The sequence below is a fragment of the Schistocerca nitens genome, chromosome 7 (genome assembly GCF_023898315.1).
Source record: "Schistocerca nitens isolate TAMUIC-IGC-003100 chromosome 7, iqSchNite1.1, whole genome shotgun sequence".
Lineage (NCBI taxonomy): Eukaryota > Metazoa > Arthropoda > Insecta > Orthoptera > Acrididae > Schistocerca > Schistocerca nitens.
In genome coordinates this window covers 276,440,362-276,461,179 of record NC_064620.1, presented here as the reverse complement: position 1 = coordinate 276,461,179, position 20,818 = coordinate 276,440,362, and the positions used below count along the sequence as shown (strand labels likewise).

General features: G+C 47.2%; 1 protein-coding gene across 1 annotated transcript in view; it reads left to right on the top strand.

The window, feature by feature from the left end:
* The window catches only part of LOC126195571 (uncharacterized), a 313,541-nt gene that overhangs the window by 31,441 nt on the left and 261,282 nt on the right, over positions 1-20,818 (top strand). Inside the window, exon 2 of the mRNA XM_049934197.1 lies at positions 13,700-13,835. Coding sequence (XP_049790154.1) covers positions 13,700-13,835 — 136 coding nt within the window. The remainder of the gene's footprint in view (positions 1-13,699; positions 13,836-20,818) is intronic.

The following is a 20,818-nucleotide window of genomic DNA, read 5'->3' as shown; positions in this document are numbered from 1 at the left end:
ATTTAACTGAGAGAATAGTTGTAATGACTCTTTGTTACACGTTGCCAGACCACTAACACAAGTTCACCTATTTGGAAAAACACCATTAAATATTGGTTGCAGCAGTCTGCCTAATCCTGTGAAAGAAAGTATTAGTTTTGTATAAATAAAACTGCCTTTTCCTTTTATTTTTACAAAACAAGTTCAAAATGGTTCAAATGGCTCTGAGCACTATGGGACTTAACTTCTGAGGCCATCAGTCCTTTAGAACTACTTAAACCTAACTAACCTAAGGACATCACACACAGCCATGCCCGAGGCAGGATTCGAACCTGCGACCGTACGGTTCGCGCGGTTCCAGACTGTAGCGTCTAGAACCGCTCGGCCACCCCGGCTGGTGAAACAAGTATTTATATGCTTGCTGCTGAAGATGGCCACACAGATAAACTTGAAAGTATTAGTATTTGTAGCGCTGATACGAGCGTTGCTGGAAAGAAAAAGGTTTAAATTCAATTTTGCCGCTTAATGGTGGTGATCTGGTCGACCAGGCGCTGCTAGCTTGTTTCGCCGCCGGCCTGCTATGAATGCTGAAATAATACAGGTGTTTGACTAAGGGCACACAAAACTACGAGATAATGCCATGAAACAACCAGTTTTAAAAAAAATCTCTTTTTTAACAATTAATTCATTACATATACGGTTAAAGATCTGATATGGCTACGTAAGCTATTGTCACATCTACGGAACAAGAGACGACGAACAAGAGAAAGAGAGTACATTGTTTCCTCTGCATATAGAAGAATCATAGATAATAATTCTCATTAGTACAGTTACCATAAATCTCTATATGACGCATACCGTTTGCGATTCGGTAATTAATAAGTTTTACAAAATTAATTAATTTTGATAATGGATTTGTCCATACGTCTACATGACTTGTTATGCTAATTTCATATAATATCATATATATTTCGTCGAATTGCATTTTATGACAACATATGAGAATGCCATACTGACCGATGCTAATTACTTGATTAATAAAATATTTTTGACCCATGACTGCATTTATAACAAAACAAATATACTGGCCAACGTGTACAACGTAAACATATAAATCATCCCGAGACCTAAAATAATTAAAACCGAGTACTAAATGAATGAGGCACAAAATGTCATCACTTTCATCTTCCGGCCTCTCACTGTACTGTGTGAGGTTGTCCCCAACAATACAAACGGTCTGATCAGAGGGTATACACGAGTACAAATTCTTAATGTCAAAGGAGACCATCATCGTACCAGATGGGGCAGACAAACCCACTATCCTCTTTATTAGTTTCTCTCTACTAGAAAAATTAAGTGAAACCGGATGTGTGACATAGGCACGAGAACAAGAATAAAACTGCAACAGGTCGCTCTAAGACGCCACTCTCACCCATCCCCCACCACCCGACGCTCCCCTCCCACAGTTTCGTAACACCCTCTGGCACCCATACGCCTTTGTGGAGCACTTTAGAAATGTGTCTATACAAAGACAACCCTTGACCTATACCTAGGCACCTACGGGGAGTCAACACCTTCGACATGCTACAGTTGAGTGTACTACACAGTTACACTGTTGCTGTAGAACCTGCTTGCGGGGATACAGAATCTGAGGTGTATCGTGGTGTTGCCTGCCCACAGACTCCAAGGAATCATTCAAAGGTTGTCACTGAACAGCTTTATTTTTAACGTGCTTAACAAAGGTGCACAATTGGCACTAAGGATATTGCCAAACTGGTCATAGAAGGACGCTTTGCCATTTTATTCATGTATGTGTCAATGTCACACCTTCCACCCCTCCCCCCACCCCACCCCAAGCTCCTCCTAATCAAACCACACAGCGACCAACAAAAAGTAACGTAAATGCCGAGGAAAGGTAAGATCTGGGGAAGTAATCGCAGATTTTAGTATCATTGTATTGTTAGCTTGTTTATGTTTATAATACTGACCAGGTACCCAATACAAAACAAACAGCTAACGATGAGCAGTTAACGATGTTATAAGCATTTCTAAATCACATCTATGTGAAAACCTACAGAACCCGATTCAACCACAGGTAACGGAGTTTTACACTCAGTGGTACCTCCTACTACCATGCAATGTGATACGTATTTGTGATGATCACGAATCCAATCTGATAACGTTCGTTCTCTTCGGAGACTCTACACGCGGATATGTTCATCGCAGAACAGTGACTAGTCCGAAAAGGTGGCATAGTGCTGCTTTTGTGCACACTGTTGTAGTTGAACGTAAGTCCATGTGCCTCTTTCTGCTGTCTTTTCAAAGCAGGATGTAACGACAGTCCCCGTGTTCCAGGTGTTATGACCAGACGAAATTACAAGCGTATGACAATAAAACTGGTTTTTTGACTGCTCTGGCAGGTAGCTTTTTGTGGGGTTTTAGGGCGCAAAACATCTAAGGTAATAAGCGCCCAGTATAGAACCATAGAATGCTGGGAATGCGAGGGTAAAAAACCGTATCCAGGTCCCATACAGAAAGGAAGAAAAAGCCAATCTAAAACGTCTAGACGTTACGGAAGAGTATCTAAAAGACGTCGACAAGCCATCGGAGTCACCAGGTAGAAATCAGATCTCATTTCTCATATTACTGCTTTTTAAAAAAACGTAAAACGCGAGCCACAGCTCTTACTTCATCCACTAAAATGTCCGGCAAAGCGGGCGGCAGCCCGACCCTGAGACGTAAGTGGCTAAAATAGGGGCAGAGAATCAGTAAATAATTGGCTGTTAATGGCCGGCTACAGAAAGGACAGCTGGGTGCAGGGTCGGCACTCAGCAAGTGGCGGTGACTAAAGCGGCAGTGCCGTATTCGCAACAGAGCTAACTTTACTTCCTCACGGTGAGACGGCCGGGAGGAAGTCGACCAGGCTATTGGGAGAGGTTTGACTGCTCTGAGTTTGTTCCCATGAAGGGAGCACCAATGGTCATGGCAAAGTGACGTGATACGTCGATAGAGAAAATTACGAATGTCTTGCGAGGGAACAGAGTAAGAGGCTGGCCGACCGAGATGGAATGCGGCCTTGGCTGCAGCATCAGCAGCGCCATTCCCAGACACACCAACATGGCCAGGAACCCACAGGAACATCACTTGGGCTCCCCCAACAGGGAACAAATGGAGGCAGTCCTGGATCCGTCGGAAGATGGGGTGGACTGGATCTGGGTCATCCAGACTCTGAAGGGCGCTGAGGGGGTGAGAGTAGATCACACAGCGAGTGAGCTGGTGCCTCCGGACGCAGTGAACAACGTGATATAGGGCAAAAAGCTCTGCGGTAAAAATTGTGCACTAGTCGAGAAGCCGGTATTGAAAATTATGATCCCCGACTACAAAAGCACAGCCAACACCGTGGGCTGACATGGAACCATCAGTGTACAAAAACATGCTATCGGCGGCTAGTTGTGAGCGAAGTTCGAGAAACTTTCAGCGATAGGTCAACTCAGGAGTTGAATCCTTCGGGAACGAGCTGAGGTCAAAATGAACACAAACCTGTGCCTGAAGCCAAGGTGGTGAAGGGCTCTCACCCATTCGGAAAGTGGCAGGAAGTGTGAACTGCAGCTGCTGAAGCAGGTGACGAAAGCGGACGCTGGGAGGCCGCAGAGAAGAAACGTACATAAAGTATTAGCGGTCTAGGATGTCATCAAAAAAAGGGTCAAAGATTGGGTGGCCTGGCATGGAAGAAAGCCGACACGCATACCTACTGAGTAGGATGTCTCACCGGTATAACAAAGGTAGCTTTTCGTTGCTACGAGATCTTCTCATGAAATTACAGTCACCAGTTTTCTTCTCCGATTGCGCAAACATTCTGTTGGCACCCACCTACATGGGGAGAAATGATCATCACGATAAAATAAGAGAAATCAGGGCTCTCACAGAAAAATTTTAGTGCTCGTTTTTTCCGCGTGCCGTTGGAGAGTGGAACGGTAGAGAGACATCGTGAAAGTGGTTCATTGAACCCTCTGCCAGGCACTTTATTGTGAATAGCAGAATAATCACGTAGATGTAGATGTGTAGATGTCAACTGGGCTAGTAGGGAAGGCACCAGTGGTTAGACGTATCCCAAAATGGTGGATTGTATTTAGACAGCGTAAGATAGACGGCCGTGCAGAGGAGTAGACAATGCATCCATAATCCAACTTGGATCGGACAAGAGATCGATAGAGGCGGAGAAGGCAAGTCCGGTCAGCTCCCCAAGAGGTACCACTCAATACACGAAGGACAGTGAGGGCTGGGTGCAGCGTGCAGCCAGGTAGGACACGTGGGGAGAGCAACTGAGTTCCCTATCCAACGTAAGTCCCAAGAACTTCGTTGCGTCCACGAACGGGAGAGCATTTTGGCCCAATCGTAAGGACGGTGGAAGAAACGCCTTGTACCGCCAGAAGTTGAAGAAAACGGATTTGGTAGCAAGAAAGCGGAAACCATTTGTGACATCCACGAATAGAGAGGATCCAGACAACGTTGACAGCGTTGCAGGAGACACGTCCTCTGGGAGCTGCAATAAATAGCAAAGTCGTCAACGAAAAGTGAGCCGGAAATGCCAGCGGTAAGGCAGTCCATAATTGGGTTGATGGCTATGGCGAAGAGGACGACACTCTGTACGGAGCCCTGAGGCAACCCGTCCTCCTGTGGAAAGGTGTGGGAGAAGGAGGAACCCACACGTACCCGGAAAACTCGGTCTGTTAAAAATTCCCGGAGGAAAGTGGGATGACGACCGCGAAGGCCTCGTAATATGTAGGAGACCTGTTCGCCAACAGGTATCATAGAATTTCTCCAAATAAAAGAACACGGCCAATGTTTGAAGCTTCTGCAGAAAATTATTCATGATGAACGTCGACAGGGTGACCAGATGATCTACCGCTGAGCGGCACTTTCGGAACCCACACTGAGCATTAGTGAGAAGATGGTGTGACTCCAGCCACCACACTAATCGACCATTGATCATGCGTTCCATCACCTTACAAACGCTGCTGGTAAGGGAAATTAGGCGATAACTGGAGGGAAGAGATTTATCATTTACTAGGCTTAGATAGGGGAACAATAGTAGCTTCATGCCCAAGCTTGGGAAATACACCATCAGTCCAAATACGGTTGTAGGTATCGAGGAGAAAGCGTTTTCCCGCAGAAAGAAGATTCTGCAGCATGAGGACGTGGATTGTATCGGGCCCAGGAGCAGAGGACCTGGACGAGGAGAGAACACGCTCGAGCACCCTCATAGTAAAAGGAGTATTTTAGCATTCTCGATTCAAGGAGAGAAAAGAGATTGCACGAGCCTCCTCCGCCTGTTTCCGAGGAAGGAAGGCAGTATGGTAGTGGGTGGAGCTTGAAACCTCTGCAAAGTACCAGCCCAAAGCTTTGGAAACATCTACAGGGTCGACCACGACGTTTCCCACCAGAGTCAGACCAGGGATTGGGCGGCAGTCCCGGAAAGCTGGCGCAGGCCAACCCAAACGAGAGAGGACGGAGTAAAACTGTTGAACGAGCTGGTAAAGGAAACCCAGCATGCTTTCTTGCTTTCCTTGACAGTGCGACGGCACTGCGCACGTAGTTGCTTTTAGCGGATGCAGTTCGTTAACGTAGGATGACGGTGAACGACACGAAGCGCACGTCGTCGGGCGCGAACCCCATTGCCGTACTCCACAGTCCACCAAGGGACCGGGACCCGACGGGGAGAAGTGGTAGTACGAGGGGTAGAGGTTTCGGTAGCCGAGAGAATAACGTCCACGAGGTGCTCGACCTGATCATCACAGCTGGAAAACGGCCGTTCGTCAAAGACTGCCACGGAGGAATAGAGCCTCCAGTGAGCAAGAGAGAATTTCCAATGATCGGGCAGCTGTGGCGGGGTATGACTGTACAGGCGAGTCACACAGGGGAAGTGGTCACTCGAGTAAGTATCGGAAAGAGCACATTACTCGAGACGTCGAGCGAGCTGCACAGGGCAGATCGGGAGATCTAAGTGGGAGTAAGTGTGCATTGGTGGGCATTGATGTCACCGAGGAGGAGAAAGGGTGGAGGAAGATGAGCAACAAGCTGCATCAGGTCCGCCCTAGTGGCAGAAGAAGACTGAGGGATGTAAATGGTGCAGAGGGAAAAGGTGAATTCGGGAAGGAAAACACGGGCAGCAACTGCTTGCAGGTGGGTATGCAAGGGCATAGGACCATGACGAACATCATCTTGTAGAAGCAGCATGACCCCACAATGAGCAAGAATCACCGCCGTGACGGGAAGGTCCATCCGTCTTGAAGTAAAATGGGAAAGAGCAAAATGGTCTAGAGGACGTAGCTTGGTTTCTTGGAGACAGACTGCAAGCGGACATTGGGATTGCCGGAGCAACTGGAGGTCCACCCTGTTATACCGAAGGCCACGGATATTCCATTGTAAAAGGGCCATAAAATTTAGGATCACCGGAGACTGAAGAAGAAACACTCACCTCGACGGCCGCTTAGGGCGAGCCGTCGAGAGAGGACGGCCACTGGAATCCACAGGTGGAGGATCTTCGTCCATCAACTGAGCGGGAGCAGCGGAGCTTCCCCGGTGTCGGTCAGTCGAAACGGTCCGACGAGTCGAAGAGGGCCGACGAGTCACGGAGGGGGAAGACTGCCTGTGGATGATTGTTTTGACTTTTGGCGATCTGCATAAGAGCCAGACGGCTGCGAACTCGAGGTACGCAAGAAATATTCTCGGTCTAACAACCCTACCACAACAAAGGTCAAAAATTAATTATGATTGTAGTGTTGCTCACGCTGCTAAATATTGCATTTTCGGGCAACAACAAAGTTATATTATATGGCAGGTGTCATTAGAGCACAGTTAATAAAGTCATTTCATGAAGTAATGGATAAACTAGGCACTCATCTTTTTGTGTTTCCCACGCTGGTCTCGTTGTGAACTCATGGCTCAATCGTCGAAAATCTAGGTAGTGATGATTCCAAGCTCGGATGCAAAGATTCCTAGGTGTTATTCTGCGATATTGAAAAGTTTTATAGATGTGTTTCATAAACCACTCTTGAAGATTAAACTTTTGCAAGTTAGGACAATGGTGATGTAAAATAGTAATCAGCACTCCGAATTTAAGTTACACTTCTTTTTTATTACTTTTGTTGCAGCATCACTTCACAATATAAAACGTACTTTCAAATATCTTCCTCACTGTTAAAGTTCACATTTCATAAACTGACTATAATTTGCGTCTTTTCAACATGACGACCACGACTTGACTCTCTAATAACCGTTTACGCGCCCAAAAAGTACGTCAAAGATCATAGTGACAGAAGATAGAATACATATAAGAATAATATCATTGCAATATATATATATCGACGTATCGAAGTACCTCTACATTAATGAAATCAAATCTGAATGTTGTCACAGAAATGTGTTAATTATTTTACAGAAACACAGTAGAATATTGCTGGTATCGAGTGGTATCGAGAGGTTGAGGTGAGGTGCCGTAATGGTTACGTAGTTCAAGTACCATTACACCGGGAATAACCCTTTATAAATTGACGGTTCACTGGCTACGTTGCAGCCGTCTGCGTGGGTGAGAGCGAAGAGCAGGTAGCAGAATCTACAGCCCGGAAAGCGGGAGACGGAGTGTCAGCTTTAAGGTGAGGCGACTTTGCCACCATCGAACCGAAGTCGCAAGTTTGCGTAGCTATGTTTTTTGTGGGACGGGGAGAGGCTGTAGTTTTCAGGCGAAGGGACATTCGATTTATGGCTCGCCAACAGTTTCCGGGCAACAGGAAAAGGTACCTTCTGCTTCGCCCTTATCTCCTGAACAGCCCGCTTGTCCTGATAGACGGGACAAGAGCGAGAAGAAGCAGCATGTTCTCCATTACATTAGAGGCAGCGGGGGGAAGGAGGTGCACAGACATCCTCGTGTGCATCGCTGCTACAACTGACACATTTTTCTGCTTTTTTACGTGACTTGATGGTATGATTGAAGTGGTGGCGTTTATAAAACCTCAACGCATTGGGAATGTAAGAGCGCACAGAGATAACTTCATAGCCAGCCTTAATCTTGGTAGGAAGCGTTAACCGATCGAAAGTCAGCATCAACGTGCGAGTGGGCACCAAATCGGCAGCTTCCTTCTTTATAACTCGATGAACAGCAGTAACGCCCTGATCCGATATATAAGTAGTTATTTCTTCCTCCGTAAAACCATCCAACAGCAGAGTGTAGATAACACAGCAGGGAGAGTTAAGTGTCCTGCGAGCCTCCACTTTTATAGGATATTCGTGGAGGATTTTGGCCTTGAGTAGTTTCTGGGCCTGGAGAGCACTATCAATTTCCAAAAGCAGAGTTTCATTGCGGAGACGAGAGCACGACTTCAAAGGGCCGGCGATGCCATTCACGCCTTTCTGTATAACAAAGCGGTTAACAGTAGCAAAAGTCTGATTTTCGTGTAAACGTGAGACTACTAGATGTCGAGGCGCAACAGGAAGAGACATTGAGGCAGGAGCCTCAATCCGCTTTCTTTTATGTTCAAAAATGTTCAAATGTATGTGAAATCATATGGGACTTAACTGCTAAGGTCATCAGTCCCTAAGCTTACACACTACTTAACCTAAATTATTCTAAGGACAAACACACAGACACCCATGCCCGAGGGAGGACTCGAACCTCCGCCGGGACCAGCCGCACAGTACATGACTGCAGCGCCCCAGACCGTTCGGCTAATCCCGCGCGGCTTCTTTTATGTGAAACACTCGGAGAAAGAGAAGGAAAATCAGTCATTGGGAAGAAGTCCCCCGTGATTGCCAGCGTCTCCGATGGCGCGCTCCTTCCAGCCAGGGACCCTCTAAACGGGAGTCCCCTGCCTTAGGTGATTGTCCTCACCTTAGGTCAAACCTCCTGAACGACAGACGCAGGGACCAATCGGCAGAGGAAGAAGGTAACAGCTCAGGCAATCACCCTTCCCTAGGCGTGGCCTGTACTAGGGTACGTGCAGGCCCTACATGCCAACCAGCGGCTGGGAATTAACCGTTACCCACTCTCCTGCTACGGGTCAAACACAAGGGTGGCCGTCAGGCACACACAGGGAGGAGAAGAAAGATAAGAAGGAAAGGAAGAAAAAGAATTTCCTCAAACGCCACAGCAGAGGAAAAAGAGAGCAGAACAGGGAAAGAGCTAAACAGGGAAAGAGCTAAACAGGGAAAGAGCTAAACATGGAAAGAGCTAAACAGGGAAAGGGCAGTACAGGGAAAGGGCAGTACAGGGAAAGGGCAGTGCAGGGAAAGGGCAGTGCAGGGAAAGGGCAGTGCAGGGAAAGGGCAGTACAGGAAAAGAGCAGTGCAGGGAAAGAGCAAAACACGGAAAGAGCGGTACAGGGAAAGAGCAGTACAAGAGAGAATATTCCTACAAGCAAACCAACGCAAATGAGCTTCAAGAGCCCATGGAGACAGGAGACATCTCCCCAAAAGAGGGGAAAAGGACTGGAGAAGAGGAGACAAGCAGCACTGAAAGAGAAGCAGTGCTGCGAGGGCTGGGGCCCCGTGGACGCCAAGCACGTACTCACCATAGAGCGGTGAGCCCCCTGGGCGGATGTAGCTTAACGCAACTATAAGGTATTACTAAAAGAAAAACGGTAATGTACCGGAATGCTGCTACAATTGTTAACTGACAGACGTTTAACATTATCAAGAGGCCTAATTCGGAATCGCCGCCATCTTCAGGCTATCTGCAACCAAATATGCTTTGTTAACGGTTGTAACATGATAACTGGTAACAATTTTGTTTTGCTGCACGTTAGCACTTACTTCCATATTGCATCGTGGCGCTATCGCTGTCTTGTAATCTTATTGCTGCATAGGGCGTTCCCAGCTACAGCCAATTTTTTTAAAAATATTTAACTTAATTGTCTCTATTAATTAGTCATTCGCAAATGCAAGCTAGGTCTTTTATCGTTTGTATATACTATGTTGACTGGAATACTCTCTTTCAAATCCTGAAGGTGGCAGAGGGAAAATACAGGGAGCGAAAGGCTATTTACAATTTGTACAGAAGCCAGATGGCAGTTATAAGAGTCGAGGGGCATGAAAGGGAAGCGGTGGTTGGGAAGGGAGTGAGACAGGGTTGTAGCCTCTCCCCAATGTTATTCAATCTGAATATTGAGCAAGCAGTAAAGGAAACAAAAGAAAAAATTGGAGTAGGAATTAAAATCCATGGAGAAGAAATTAAAACTTTGAGGTTCAGCGATGACATTGTAATTCTGTCAGAGACAGCAAAGGACCTGAAAGAGCAGCTGAACGGAATGGACAGTGTCTTGAAAGGACAATATAAGATGAACATCAAGAAAAGCAAAACGCTAATAATGGAATGTAGTCGAATCAAATCGGGTGATACTGCAGGAATTAGATTAGGAAATGAGACACTTAAAGTAGTAAAGGAGTTTTGCTATTTAGGGAGCAAAATAACTGATGATGGTCGAAGTAGAGAGGATATAGAATGTAGACTGGCAATGGCAAGAAAATCGTTTCTGAAGAAGAGAAATTTGTTAACATCGAGTATAGATTTAAGTGCCAGGAAGTCGTTTCTGAAAGTATTTGTATGGAGTGTAGCCATGTATGGAAGTGAAACATGGACGATAAATAGTTTGGACAATAAGAGAATAGAAGCTTTCGAAATGTAGTGCTACAGAGGAATGATGAAGATTAGATGGGTAGATCACATAACTAATGAGGAGGTATTGAACAGAATTGGAGAGAAGAGAAATTTGTGGCAAGACTTGACTAGAAGAAGGAATCGGTTGGTAGGGCATATTCTGAGGCATCAAGGGATCACCAATTTAGTAATGGAGGGCAGCGTGGAGAGTAAAAATCGCAGAGGGAGACCAAGAGATGAATACACTAAACAGATTCAGAAGGATGTAGGTTGCAGTAGGTACTGGGAGATGAAGAACTTTGAACAGGATAGAGTAGCATGGAGAGCTGCATCAAACCAGTCTCTGGACTGAAGACCACATCAACATACTGTTGTGGTTTTGACAGCTACGATTGACAGCAACTCCAGCGATGCTGTGTAGTTCAGTTTGTTCATTCATTTGCCTACATATCGTAATTATCTGTGCAGTCGTATTAAAATCTTTTTTATGTTTTTGTAGAGTGTATATTCCTGCGTTTTTATTTTATTACGACTAACACGAATTGAGCAGTATTAGTTCAATAGCGTTATCTACTGCTCTTTTATCTACCTTCCCCCCTCCCCCTTGAACCACGGACCTTGCTGTTGGTGGGGAGGCTGCATGAAGAATTTGATAAAGTACTGAAAGACCTACGTCGAAACAAGGCCCCGAGAGTAGACAAAATTCCGTTAGTGGTACTGGTAGTCTTGGGAGTGCCAGCCATGACAAAAGTCTTCCGTATGGTGAGCAAGATGTATGAGGCAGGCGAAATACTCTCAGACTTCAAGAAGTATATAATAACTGCATTCCAGAGTACGCAGGTGCTGACAGTTGAGAAAATTACCGAATTAATAATTCACGGCTGCAAAATACTAACACGAATTCTTTACAGACGAATGGAGAAACTGTTAGTAGCCGACTTTGGGGAATATCGGTTTGGATTTCGGATAAATGTAGGAACACTGGAGGCAATACTGACTCTACGACTTCTCATAGAAGATAGGTTAAGGAAAGGCAAACCTACGTTTATAGCATTTGTACACTTACAGAAAGCTTTTGACAATGTTGACTGGAATACTCTCTTTCAGATGCTAAAGGTGGCAGGGGTAAAATCCAGGCAGTGAAAGGCTATTTACAATTTGTACAGAGTCGAGGGGCACGAATGGGAAGCAGTGGTTGCGAAGGGAGTGAGACAGGTAGCATATCCCCCATGTTACTCAATGTGTGCCCCATGAGGTAGCCGCGCGATCTAGGGTGTCCTGTTACGTTTCGCACGGCTCCACCCGGCGGAGGTTCAAGTCCTCCCTCGGGGATGGGGGTGCGTGCTGTCCTTAGCGTAAGTTGGTTTAAGCTAGATTAAGTAGTGTATAAGCTTAGGGATCGATGAGCTCAGCAGTTTGGTCCCATAAGATCTTACCACAAATATCCAGTTTTATTCAATCTGTACATTCAGCGAGCAGTAAAGGAAACAATACAAAAATTTGGAGTAGGAATTAAAATCCATGGAGAAGAAATAAAACTCTGAGGTTTAGATGGCTCTGAGCACTATGGGACTCAACTGCTGAGGTCATTAGTCCCCTAGAACTTAGAACTAGTTAAACCTAACTAACCTAAGGACATCACAAACATCCATGCCCGAGGCAGGATTCGAACCTGCGACCGTAGCGGTCTTGCGGTTCCAGACTGCAGCGCCTTTAACCGCATGGCCACTTCGGCCGGCTCTGAGGTTTAGAAATTACATAGTAATTCTGTCAGAGACAGCAAATGACTTGGAAGAGCAGCTGAACTGAATGGACAGTGTCTTGAAAGGACGATATAAGATTAACTTCAACCAAAGCGAAACGAGGCTAATGGAATGTAGTCGAATTAAATCAAGTGACGCTGAGGGACTTAGAATAGAAAAGAAGACGCTTAAAGTAGTAGATGAGTTCTGCTATTTAGGAAGCAAAATAACTGATGATGGTCGAAGTAGGGAGGATATAAAATGTAGACTGGCAATTGCAAGAAAAGCTTTTGTGATTAATAACATACTTGAAATGGATGTTCTGTCCAGAGTTTCCATTTGAACTTAATCAAACACCTTTGGCATGATAATGGAAGCTGAATAAATGAATTAAAATTTGTGCCACGGCCGGCACTCGAACCCAGGTCTCTTTGCTTACCAGGGAGAAATGCTGATCAGTACACAACCGCTTATTTTCCCCGTAAATTATCACTATTGCCTCAGCTCTCCGGCATTGGAATAGCGCCCCAGGGTTGGACTTAACGGAGAAGTTCTGTACCACTGGCGATCTTATAGATCATATCATTAAATTTTCCCCGAGACTTTTAAGTTTCATCTTTACCTACTATAATGATGGAAGCTGAAGAAATGAATTGAAATTTTTGCAGCAGCCGGTATTTGAACCCAGGTGTTCTTGCTTTCTAGGCAGAAATGCTGACCATTACTTCACTCCAGCACTATGGTCAATATTCCTGGACGACCTAGCCAGCTGAAGATATGAATTGAAGAGTGTGTTGGGGCGGGCATTCGACTTGGGTAGTTCGTGCAGTGATCTTGACCATAGTGCAGCGGTGGTGTAATGTTCAGTACTTCTGTCTAGTAAGGAAGAAGATGAGGATTCGAGTCCTGGCTGTGACACAAATTTTAATTAATTTCTTCGGCTTCCATCATTATTGTACATAAATGTCTTGCGGAAAAATTAATTATTAGATATATAAGATCACCTTTGGTATGAGTCAGAATGTCGACCTCGCTCCAGACCACAGCGAGCAACATCAGTATCATCACTAACTTCGGCTCTTAAGGAAGAAAGGCCTACCATTCCTGCACAGATATTCAGACATCTCATTGACAGTATCCCCAGCAGAACTCAAGCAGTTGTAAAGGCGAAGAGTGGGCACCCCCATGTTTATGCCCATAAGAGGTGTCTCGATACTTTTTATCAGATTACAATTCTGCGATGTCTAGAGTTATATATTTGTGTAAACTGTGTTAAGTTTTTTGCCTGCGGCAGCGTTTACCGTAAGTGTGTGGTTGGCGTGCGCAGAGGTCGCGGTCCAACGCCAGCCAGGTGACTCTGCACAACGTGGACCTGGAGGCGTCCGGCCGCTACCGCTGCGAGGTGTCCGGGGAGGCGCCCGCCTTCAGGACCGTCTCGGAGCACGGCGACATGCTCGTCGTCGGTGAGTCTGCCGCACGCGCCAAAACATTCGCCAAGCGCTCACGTCTCGCTTCTAATGCCAGTCGAGACCAACTCTGCTACGAAGGATGCAGTTGTTGCTGGTATACACAAGAGGCCTGCTGTTACTCACATTCACTTCTTTCAGGAACAATGTGCTTCTGCCAAGATACATTTACACTACGCGAAACAGCCTCGGTCACAGTTCAACGAGGCAAGTTCGTTATTGGTCACAGCAGCGAAACGTGTTGCGAGAGGATGTATCGCAATAAGTCAAACTTCTGTTCTATAAGGGAAGCGCGTCAAATAGACATTCTTGGTTGCGAGAGAGTAAAGCAAGAGGGAAGAGTCCGTTCCAAACAGAAGGATCCGTATAAAACTGTTCGTTTTCGTGATATTCCAAACAAAACTCCATCTCAACCAGGCCAAAAGGGAGGATACATTCGACGTAATGAACGAGATCCTTCAGTAATCAGTTGCACAATCTCAGAAGCGAACCTAGTGTATCTCCTACCAGCTGGACTTGATTTGAAATTGTAGAACTGAGCCCTTCCTCAATAATTTTTTCCTCATTAGTTGTTCTGAAGACATAATTTCTTCAAAACCTCAGAACTCACATCAAGTTGCGTTTTTTGTAAAATTAAGCTTTTTCATTAAACTGGAAGCTATTATATTCTCTGTCTGTATGGCTTCCTATCCATTTTTTTCTTTTTTCGAACTGGTCGATGATGCAAGACATTTAAAATCCTCCCCTGCAGGTCTGGAAGTAAGAATAGACCCGAGGTATCCCTGCATGCCGTAAGAGGCGACTAAAAGGAGTCTCACACGTTTCGGTCCTTATGTGATGGTCCCCTGTAAGGTTTGACCTCCATTTTTCAAAATTTTCCCGAAGAGCGAGCCAACTGGGGAAGGGCGCCTTACACGGTACATCGTGCCCATCATGCGCTGAGACCTCTCGCACCCTTCTTCGATGTGGATCTGCACTTCTGCTCATTCTCCAACTGTTGGTCGAGGTCACCTTTCTGGGTGAGTATTTTTCCATCAACTTTGCAGTATCGTTTTCTTCGCTGACGTTGATAATGGACTTGTTTACTTGGTTGCACCTGATATCTGGCATGGTAGTCAGTCCATTGAGGTGGGGCCGCCATGTACACTGTTGGTTGTAGCCCCCTGACAACACAGAGATCGCTCTGTTGATGCCTGCGCCCTTAACTCCCCACATATGCCAAGGAGTAGATGCCCATCCCCCTGGGCCATCGGGACCCCCGGAAATGGCTGTCCTGCCAGGTGGCCATTGTTGCAGCTAGGTGACGCCCATGGGGAGGGCCTCTGGTCAGAGAGGGTGGCATCAGGGTGGATGACACGCGATGAAGTGTAGTACATCATCTTGCTGGTGGTCTACCACCAGCAGTCTGTAATCAGTCAAGATCTACCTTCAATGTTAGGAAGTACGACCCCAAATCGTTCTCCTCCTTGGCCACACCATGGGAGGAACGTCAGACTGAGGATGGCAGCGAAGCTTTTTCTCCCCGGTACCTCATATGTGCGAGACTCGATGGGGAATCTTTCATGTCCATGAAGACTCAGTTTTTTTTTGTGGAGCATGTAGAGAACAAGTATGGGGAGGTGGAGGGCTTTTCCAAAATGCGGTCAGGGTCAGTCTTGATAGAAACAGTATCCTCTGCCCAGTCACAGGCAGTACTGACTTGTGACAAGCTGGAGGATGTTTCTGTTACCATCATGCACCATAAGAGCTTAAATATGGTCCAGGGTATTACGTTCCACAGGGACCTTCTTTTGCAGTCTGGGCACGAGCTGCGCGCCAACTTAGACTGACGAGGAGTTCATTTCGAATGGCGCATCCATCGGGGTCTGAGGGATAATAAAGTTGCCACTGGTGCCTTCATCTTGGCTTTGCAGGGTGACACATTACCCGAGAAGGTCAAGGTGATGGTCTACCACTGTGATGTGAAGCTATATATCCCTCGCCCCCCCGCCCCCCTCCCCTATGCAGTGCTTTAAGTACTGGAAGTTCGGTCATGTGTCTTCCCGCTGTACTTTCAGTGTCACCTGTCGAGATTGAGGACGTCTTTCACATCCCAATACTCCATGTTCCCCACCTCCCATCTGAGTCAACTGCAGAGAGTACCATTCGCCTTGTCGCCAGACTGCAGGATTCTCCAGAAAGAAAGGAAAATAATGGAATACAAGACCCTGTACTGACTGACCTACACTGAGGCTAAGAGAAATTATAAACTGCCGCTATGACAACGGTTATATCATCTTCTGCTCTGCTGCATACAGTTGGCTCTCAGAGCTTCCAGACTACAGCTGCCCCCTTGATGGTGGTGGTGGTGGTGGTGGTGGTGGGGGGGGGGGGAACTTCCCTCCCTGTTGCTCCTGCACCACCTGCTTTGGGAGCAACACCTCCCAACCATAGGGCCATAGGGGACACCAGTCCCCACTTTTCAGCTGGAGAAGCATACCTCCTCTTCAGATCTTCTCACTGGGAAGGGGCCCTTAGGTCACTCCCTTCCCAGGTTCCTACCAGTGGTAAAGCTGACACCCACCTGTGGCTGAAGCAACCACAGTAGCTGGTCATAGGGCTTCATGGTCCTCCTCAGTCCCCGAGACTGGATCAGTGAAGCCCTCCTAGCTGAAAAAACCTAAGGAGCAGCGAGGTAAACCGAAAAAGAAAAAGATCCCCAAGAACCAAGGCACTGTGGTGGCAGCCACACTGTGGATACCTATAAGCTCTGCATCTGAGGATGAAGTGGCGATTCTGGCGTCCGCTGAGGACCTAGATCTCGCTGGGCCCTCAGACACAGTGAATGTTGATTGCACAGATACTCATCCTGTGGCAGCAGGTGACTCTGATTCGTAGACTACCTCACTGAGTGTTTCATTCCTTCCCAGTCTCACAACCATGTCATCCTCCAGTGGAATTGTGGCGGCTTTTTTCCATCATCTTGTTGAGCTACAGCAACTGTTAAGCTTTACACCTGTTTTCGGCATTGCCCTCCAGGAAACCTGGTTCCAAGCGATGCGGACTCCTGCCCTTCGTGGTTACAGGGGATATCACATAGCGAATATAATAGAGGGTCAGGTGGAGTTTGCGTCTATGTCTGAACTCGGTATGTAGTGATCCTGTGTCCCTTCAAACTCCTCTTGAAGCTGTAGCTGTCACAATACAGACGACACAGGAAATAACTGTCTGCAATGTCCATCTCTGTCCAGATGGTGCAGTACCCATGAATGTGTTGGCTACACTTATTGATCAACTCCCTAAACCTTTCCTACTTTTGGGATATTTTAACGCCGATAACCCCTTGTGGGGTGGCACTGTGCTTACTGGCTGAGGTAGAGATGTCGAAAATTTACTGTCCCACCTCGACCCCTGCCCCTTACATACAGGTGCCCCCACACATTTCAGTGTGGCACAAGGCACATATTCGGCCATTGATCTCTCGGTCTGCAGTCCTGACCTTCTCTTATCTATCCACTGGAGAGCTCATGACGACATGTGAAGTAGTGAGCATTTGCCCATCTTCCTGTCACTACCCCGGCGTCATGCCCATAGACGCCTACCCAGATAGGCTTTAAACAAGGCAGACTGGGTAGCCTTCACCTCTGCTGTCACCGTTGAATCTCCCCCACATGGTGCCATCGATGTTGTGCTTGAGCAGGTCACTACAACGATCGTTTCTGCGGCGGAAAACGCGATCCCTCGTTTTTAGGGTTTTCCTTAGAGAAAGTCCCTTTGTGGTCGCCGAAAGTCGCTGAGGCAATTAAAGAGCGTCGGCGAGCTCTACAGCGACATAAGCAGCACCCTGCCCTAGGGCACCAAATGGCCTTTAAGCGGCTCCGTTCGCCAGCTTATAAAACGACGGAAACAAGAGTGTTGGGAGAGGTACGTGTCAACCATTGGGTGCCATACGTCACCTTCCCAAGTCTGAACGAACATCAGACGTCTTTTTGGATACCAGATCCCAAAAGGTATTCCTGGCTTTAACATGCATGGCGTATTACGCACCGACGCAAACGCGACTGCCGAGCACTTTTCTGAGCACTATGCTCGAGCTTCTGCGTCGGAGAATTACCCCCCAGCCTTTCGCACCCTCAAACGGCAGATGGAAAGGAATTTCCCCTCGTTCACTACACGCCACAGTGAACCCTATAACGCCCCATTTACAGAGTGGAAGCTCCTCAGCGCCCTTGCACATTGCTCTGACACAGCTCCTGGGCCGGATCGTATCCACAGTCAGATGATTAAACAACTTTCGTCTGACTTCAAGCGACATCTCCTCGTCATCTTCAACCAAATCTGGTGCGATGGCGTCTTTCCATCGCAATGGTGGCAGAGCACCATCATTTCGGTGCTCAAACTCGGTAAGAACCCGATTTATGTGGATAGGTATCGGCCCTTCAGCCTCACAAACGTTCTTTGTAAGCTGCTGGAACGTACGGTGTGCCAGCATTTGGGTTGGGTCCTGGAGTCATATGGCCTACTGGCTCCATGTCAGAGCGACTTCCACCATGGTCGCTCTACCACTGATAATCTTGTGTCCCTCTAGTCTGCCATCCGAACAGACTTTTCCAGACGCCAACAACGGTTGCCCTCTTTTTTTACTAACGAAAAGCGTACGATACGACCTGGCAACATCATATTCTTGCCACATTTTATGAGTGGGGTCTCCAGGGCCTGCTACCGATTTTTATCCAAAACTTCCTCTCGCTCCGTACTTTCCGTGTCCAAGTTGGTGCCTTTCATAGTTCCCCCGTATTCAGGAGAATGGCGTTCCGCAGGTCTCCGTATTGACTGTGTCTCTATTTTTATTGGCTATTATCGGCTTAGCAATAGCTGTAAGGCCGTTGGTCTCACCTTCTCTGTATGCGAATGACTTCTGCATTTCGTATTGCTCCTCCAGTACTGGTGTTGATGAGCGGCGCTTACAGGGAGCCATTTACGAGGCGCAGTCATGGGTTCTATCCCACGGCTTCCAGTTTTCAGCTGCGAAGTCGTGTGTCATGCACTTCTGTCGGCGTCGTACCGTTCATCCGGAACCAGAACTTTACATAATGACGAACCACTCACTGTAGTTGAGACATATCGATTACGAGGGCTGGTTTTCGACGCCTGATTGGCTTGGTTACCTCACCTTCGTCAGCTTAAGCGGAAGTGCTGGCAGCACCTCAATGCCCTCCGCTGCCTGAGCAATACCAACTGGGATGCAGGTTGCTCTACGCTGCTGCAGCTCTACAGAGCTCTTGTTCAATCACGCCTTGACTATGGGAGTCCGGTTTACGGCTCGGCGGCGCCCTCAGCGTTGCGTTTACTCTATTCAGTGCATCATTGCGGCGTTCGCCTAGAGACGGGAGCTTGTGGAACGAATCCGGTGACCAGTGCCCTAGTGGAGGCTGGAGTCCCTCCATTGCAGATCCAACGTGTACAACTGCTCGCCAGTTATGTTGCACACATATGTAGTTCAACTGTGCTTCCGAATTACCGTCTCCTTTTCCCACCCACGGCGGTTCATTTCTAGCATCGGCGTGCCAGGTCAGGGCTCACGATTGCGGTTCGCGTCCGCTCCATTTTCTCTGAACTGGAGTCCGTACCTTTACCATCTCTCCTCGAGGCCCATTCACGTACACCTCCATGGTATAAACCTAGGCCAATGCTTCGCCTGGACCTTTCACATGGCCCTAAGGACTCCGTTAACCCTGCGGCTTTCCTCTGTAACTTCCTCTCGATTCTCGACATATACCGGCGCCATGAAGTGGTTTACACTGACGGCTCGGTGGTTGATGGTCACGTTGGCTTTGCGTATGTTCGTGAAGGACATATTGTACAGCACTCCTTGCCAGATGGATGCAGTGTTTTCACTGCAGAACTGGCGGCCATACCTCGTGCTATTGAGCACATCCGCTCATAGCCCTGCCGAGTCATTTCTCTTGTGTACTGACTCCTTGAGCAGCTTACAAGCTATCGACCAGTGATACCCTCGCCATCCTTGGGTAGCGATCATCCGGAGTCCCGGTGCCGTGGAACCGTCCGGTCGTTCCGTGGTGTTTGTGTGGACCCCAGGCCATGTCGAAATCCCAGGAAATGAACTTGCCGACAGGCTGGCGAAACAGGCTACACTGAAACCGCTTCTGGAGGGTACCTGCGATCATTATTACGCTGCAAGGTTTTTCAGCTTTGGGAGACGGAATTGCATAATCTCAGTACGCACAACAAACTACGTGCCATTATGGAGACTACGAATGTGTGGAAGTCCTCCATTCGGGCCTCTCGTAGGGATTCTGTGGTTCTCTGCCGGCTCCGCATTGGCCACGCTTGGGCGACCCACGGCTAACTACTTTGCCGTGAAGACCCGCCTCAGTGTGGGTGCGGCGCCCTGTTGACAGTGGCCCATATTCTGGTACAGTGTCCTACTTTGACTGCCCTGCGACGAAATCTTAGGTTAGCGGCCTCGTTGCCGCTAATTTTATCTGACAACGCCTCATCGGCTGATTTAGTTTTACGTTTTATTCGTGAGGGTGGATTTTATCATTTGATTTAAATTTTAGCACATGTCCTTTGTGCGTGTCCTCCATCCTAGAGCTTTCAGGGTGGAGGTTTTAATGTGTTGCAGAGTGGCTGACTGGCTTCTTTTTATTCTTATGGTCAGCCAGCCGTGGTAATCTGCTTTCGTGTTTTAATCTCTTCCCTGTGTTTCTTGCGTCTCTGTGGTTTTACTGTCCCCTTTTGTCCATTTAAGTGTTTGTTGCCCTTCCGTCATTCTTGTGATTTTTCTTTTCGTTTTGTGTTGTGAGTTGCGTTTGTTTTTTTCTCACCCTTGTGGCATTGTTTTACTCGGAATAAGGGACCGATGACCTAGCAGTTTGGTCACTTCCCCCTCTCTTTTATACCAACTAACCAACCATTAAAAATCTTTCCCAGTAAATACGGGTTTCTTCCTCCATCAGCAATGACATCGTTTCATT